The sequence below is a fragment of the Ipomoea triloba genome, chromosome 13 (genome assembly GCF_003576645.1).
Source record: "Ipomoea triloba cultivar NCNSP0323 chromosome 13, ASM357664v1".
In the NCBI taxonomy this organism is placed as follows: domain Eukaryota; kingdom Viridiplantae; phylum Streptophyta; class Magnoliopsida; order Solanales; family Convolvulaceae; genus Ipomoea; species Ipomoea triloba.
The window spans coordinates 3,605,973-3,611,972 of record NC_044928.1 but is presented as its reverse complement, the minus strand read 5'-3'; the positions used below and the strand labels follow the sequence as shown (position 1 = coordinate 3,611,972).

The 6,000-nt window shown below is 35.9% G+C and overlaps 1 protein-coding gene across 1 annotated transcript; it reads left to right on the top strand.

Moving 5' to 3' along the window:
• The first annotated feature begins 1,852 nt into the window (after positions 1 to 1,852).
• LOC116001058 (E3 ubiquitin-protein ligase MARCH5-like) lies at positions 1,853 to 2,789 on the top strand. Its single transcript, XM_031240963.1, has 3 exons — positions 1,853 to 2,047; positions 2,147 to 2,293; positions 2,673 to 2,789. The coding sequence occupies exons 1-3, from the start codon at positions 1,853 to 1,855 to the stop codon at positions 2,787 to 2,789; spliced, it is 459 nt and encodes a 152-aa protein (XP_031096823.1).
• The last annotated feature ends 3,211 nt before the right edge of the window (positions 2,790 to 6,000 follow it).

Sequence of the window (6,000 nt, the reverse complement as noted above, 5' to 3'; positions counted from 1 at the left end):
TGGTATCTAGATCAATATGATACAAACGATTTATAAATAATTATTGTTTAATATCTAGAAAATTTGCAGCAAATATGGACGATTAAATAAAGTAAATAATAAAAATAATACCTAATAAACTTAAATCTTATGTCTAATATAAATAAAGAATAATACGAAAAATATTTATGTGACAACTGAATTGATCTAATAGTAATAAATTACCAATTAATTTTATTCCAAAATAATTTTGCATTATCGAGTCATATAATTGGATAGAAACATCTACCATGCCATATCTATTAACTACCTTTATACTTATACTACCCCAAATAAATAATAAATGCATTAAGTTGTACAAATCCAATGACTTTTCAAAGTTTTAAGAATTCATTATATCATGTAATGGGGATAGACTAAGGCTCGGTACTAAAAGCTCGTCATAAGTGAAAAGGACGGCTGGTGAGGTGTAGAGAGAAGAGGGCAAGCTTGGTGGACACAGAGGAAGGTGTGATGGTACGATGAGGATCGGTCGGTCGAGGGTTTGTTATAGAGGTAACAAGACAACTGAAGATCTTAGGCTCAGAGTGATTGAGCAGTGCTATTGAAACAATTAATTACCATGGAAGAAAGAACGAGCTAAAGGGGATAAAGGAGAGGAGTCGGTCCGGACCGACCTAGGAACCGTGGCCGAGGTAAAGAAGGCGGTATGAGAAAGACAGTTATGAGAGTTTTCTAAAAAAGTCAGGCAGCGGGAAGCGGAAGATATGAAAGAAAGATTAAAGTAGATTAGGAAAGTGTCCAGATGTAATAATAAGGAAAGAATTCCTAACTTGAATATGGTAGTTTAGAAAGTTACTAAAGGGAGAAATCCCTCCTAACTTGTATAAATAGGGGTTCAAGGCCTTGAGAGGAGCATAAGCGATTCTCTGTACTCAATAAGCAATTTATAATACAAAGAGGGCTGAGAAGTCACTCTAACTTCCGATCAAGTGTTGGTCGATTTTTCCGGTAGTGTTGGTCTGTCGTTCGACCATCCGTGGTTGATAAAATTAACACCATGGATAGGACTATGGATCGTGGTGCATACATGTGTATATGTCTTATGTCTTGAATTTGTGTATTTTGTGTAATGAAATTTTATATATGAAGAGTATGAATTTTGTACTTAAAACACATTATTAATTGTGTTTTGTGCTATGAATTTATGTATCTTGTATTGTGAAATTTTGTGTCTATAAACATAAATTATGTACCTAAATCAAATTTGAAAAATAAGTAAATATATAACATGCACTGTGTTTTGTGTTATGACTTTTTGTGTTTTATATTATGAAATTATGCACCTTACGAGTATGAGTTCTGTATCTCGTGGTTTTGATTCAGACGGTATAATGCTATGGACTCCGATATATGATATAAATTGCCGACTTGAACATGCTATTTTGCCGATCACACCATAACCGATCTTTTCCTAGAATAGATATACAAAAATTTATGCAAACAAATATGGGCTTCAATTCCTTATCTGATCTCTCTTCCTTAATAACCACCCGCCCACGGCTTCCACCACCGCTACTGAAAGCTAGCGGTGCAATTTCCTGAATTGTTTGCTTTAACGCATGAAGCTAAGGAATTGAAGCCAATTCAACTCAAAAAAGATATCTCCATTCTAAACCTGATAAAAAGACAAACACCAACAACGTCACTCCCCAAGCCAACGAGGATGCCTTCTACTACGTGTCTGTTTGGCCAACTCCGATCCCTCTTTAAAACCCAACACTCTCACCCTCAGCTTCTGCATTGCGAGAAAATCCCTCCACCAACACACTACAAATCCTCTCCTTAAAATTTCCTCTCCTCTTTGTAAGAAATGGCAGAAATCCCAATCTCCAACACCACGCGCCGTCGCACTGAGCGGGATTTGGAGTCAGCTTCATCGCTTTCTTGCCGTATCTGCTTTGACAATCACTCCCGAGAAGGCGACGAACTCATAGCTCCTTGCCGCTGTAAAGGCTCCCAAGAGTTTGTCCACGGGGAATGCTTAGACAACTGGAGATCTGTTGGAGTGAGAGATATATAGATATTGTAGTAATTCAGTTTAAACTATTATATATGGATCAAGATAGAGTTATAATGCTTGCTTGTTCATATTATTGTATTGCAGAAAGGTTTTGCTTTCACCCACTGCTCCACTTGTAAAGCAGCATTTCGATTACAAGTGAAAGAGGTGACATTTGACGTTGTCACAAGAATAAAGCACAAGCTCTTTGTGGTCAAGGATTTTTTTGTTCATTTCCTGATTGCACAAGCAGTAAGTATAATAATATATATATAGGCCATGTTTGGTAAATGGCTGTTAGCTGGGTGGGTTGGCTGTTTGGGTTAGAAGGTATTATTTGGTGAGAACATTAGTTGATTGTAGAAAGTTCGTTTGATAGATTAGCTGTTAGCTGATAGCTGTTTGGTATAATTTTTTTTCTCAAAAAGCTAATTGAAAAGGTTGTTTTGAGTAGCCTTTTGAATTTTAGCATTTTAGAGTTACAAAAAGCTTATTAACCAAACAACTAATAGTGGTCTAATAAGCCAAAATTGGCTGATAGGCTGATTATTATTTACCAAACAGAGCCATAATGTTTCTTTCTATATATGAATCTTATGAGTTGTTATTTCTGCACTTGTTTTCTCCCCAGCTAATTGTAGTGTCTGGTGGGTATATGTACATTGTGGATTACGAGGGAATGATTCACAAAGCTGCTGATAAATATTTCATCCTCTTGTCTTCACAATCCTCTATTTCCTTGTACTAAAGCATGGGTAAGCATATTTTTCGTCCCTAACTTTCTTTATCAAAATATGTAAAAGTACTTAATTAAGTTGAGATTAATTAAACCTCTACTATTTCACTATTTTTTATGGTAGAGTAAAAGTCTCAATAATTCTCTTGTTTAAAGGTTGGTATTAATTAGCAGCTTTAATTTTCTATCTAACTGTTTAGTCTGATGTAAATGAAACAGGAGCACTGCTCTTCCTTATTGCGTTGGGATGTTTTTGTTTCATAAAAAGTTGCATCTACCTTGCTAATTTGGACCAACGTATAGCCGGCTGCCAAAACTTTTGGATTATAGCAGTGAGTTGTTTTCCTTTGACAACATAACCTCTTAATGTGTAGTAAATAGAAAGATAGTAATCGAGAAAGAAGCAAAAACCAACATCATCCACCACCTATGATGATGCCTTTTAATAACAACTTGGTCTTCAAAGCTGCTTAGCACCCTCAATCTTAGACTCTGCATTTTCCTAATCAGCTATAAGTGTCATAATTTTGACATATTAATTAGGGAGATGCTCATTAAGATTGTTAATTTAATTTGTGTCTATTCCAAAATTAATTTTAAATGTTTTATCAAATGAAATAATAACAATGAGCTATCATGGCTATTCTAGCTATAAACTAGATTGCAATCCCGGCGATGCCTGCATTCCTGTTTTTAATTAATAGCTTTAGGGTTTATTGAACCTGTCGGATTTACTTCTAGACTTTCTGTCTAGAAAGTAGTTCTTTGAGTTTGTATCTGGAAAGTAACTTTTTGTAAGGTTCCTTTCGGTTTCCTACTACAAGGTCATGTCTGTATAGGACCTTGCGTATGTTTCAGATTACGTTTCGATACAGAGTTAGTTACTTTTCAAAACTGCTTCAACTTTTCGAGTAGGTTCACCTTTCAATTTACCACTCGAACATAAAGCTTCACCTCTCAATACTACCTTTGAAGGCTCTAATTGTTTTTCTTGACCTAAAACAAAAATGGATTTTAAACCTCCATGAATTAAAGGATCATATTCTTTGGTTTAGTCAAGTTATTATCTGAAGGAGAAATGGAGTCAAAGCCAAGTCATGCTTTATCTCCGGATGATTTTTGTATATTTACCATTTTTCCATTATTTTGGAGGAATTTGTAGACGTTGCATGCAATCACCTAATGCAAGCTATATGCCCTGTAATTTCTCTTACTTTGCATTCTTCCTTGAATTGGATTATTTGAGTCTCAAATTGGCTTAATTTTTGAATCACTTTTAAATTTTTGACAAGTATTGCCTTGAAAGATTCTTTTTCAACCATTAATCGATTATTTTCCTCTTTTAATTTAGAATGAGTGTTTTTAAAATTTATATTTTTTAAATCCTTCATCAATTTAAGAATAGAATCTATAGGGTCAACACACATATCACCACTATCATTAGAAAGTGGTGGATCAGCATGGCCATTATACCCTGCCAGCACTAGATTCTAGACATGAACAATACCTTTAATTTCTAAATCCTTTGTAGATGTGAAGGATTCAAATACCTTATGCACAGCTTATTTCATTTGTATGTTTTCTTGGGTTTTTGTTAGAGATGGAAATGGGTCGGAGGTGTGTCGAGAAGGGTTACATCCATCACCCGACTCACCTTTTATTTTCTCCAACACCCCCACCCCCAACTTACATCGGGTGGATTCTAGCAAAACTCACTCCTATCCCATTGGATACGGGTGCCCGCTATGGGTACCCACCACTTATCATCTTATTAATTTGTTTTTCAAAAAATAATATTTAAATTACTTACACATAATAAAATCATAAAATTCATTAGTTATACTAAAACAAAAAATAATAAAATATTTAAATATTTTTTTGAAAACATAAAATATTTAAATATAATATCTAAATTGTTAATTTTTAATAATAAACTTAGTAGTTGAAATATAAAAATAGTAAAAAGTTACCTAAAGATATACAAACTTTTATAATAAACTACATACTAGTACTCATTTTACTATTATATATATACATACACACACATGGTGAGCTGGGTGGGGTTCTAGGAGGGTTTTGTACATAGAACCCCGAATCCAACCCGACCCACCACGGGTTTACTTTTTTAAGACCTACCCCGACCCACCACCACTATCACCCAAAAAAAATCAGACCCATGCGGGGTGGATATTCACAGGGCAGATTGAAATTGTCATACCTAATTTTGGTAACTATTGTATATTTTAATATTTCATCCAATGAAATCAATGATATTTCATTCACTTTAGGCATCTGTTTCTTTATGAAACATACACTTATTTATATATTTTTTAAAAAAATCAAGAGTCAATTCCTTTTTTGGTCCTAGAGTTATAGTGCATTGGACAATTTTAGTCCGGATTTATTATTTTGACCACATTTTGCCCTGCCTTTGTTAAAAGTGGACAATTTTAGTCCAACGTTAGTCAATCCGTTTGTCAACCATGAAATGGAGGGGTATTTCCGTCCTTTTAGGTCCATGGCTTAATCAGCTGTATCACTATCCCCTATCCCCTTATCTGTCGTCATGTTTTAGTCTTGAAAAATTCCAGTTGTTGACTTTCGCTGCTCTGATCATCTTCACTATGGCCGGAAATTGGCTGCCGCCGGCACAAATCACCGGAAGTGGCCGCCCAGTGCTACACCCCGGTGAAGTTGAGTGCTCACTCCTCTCCATGGTAGACCTCCTATCCGAAGAAAATCCCAGCTTCCCCCACCTCAGGTCTGGCCTTCTCATTCTCACCACTCACCGCCTACTCTGGCTTCCCGATTCCACCATTCCCGCCTCCACTGGTGCCGCCGTCTTCATCCCCTTGCTTCCATCACACACATATTCTTTGCCAGAAAATCCATCAAGGCTATGTTTGCTAGTCCTCGAATCCGTTTCCAGGCTTCAGCCGACCCGCAAGGTCGAATCGAGGAGAGAGGTTCAAAATCGGGATATAAAGGCATATATACAAGTAAAATAGGGATTGCAAAGTTTAACATTTACCTATTCTGAAACCTATCACACATACAACTTTAACTTTAACAAATATTGAATTTTACCTAGGGTATTGTAGTCGCCTTCTCCTAGATGATCCATCTTCCTTGCGCCCTTAGTCCTAGCTTTCAACGATCAACAATGGTGTTTAACTTCAACGACCAACAAACATACGCTGATTAAGCCATGGACTTAAAAGGA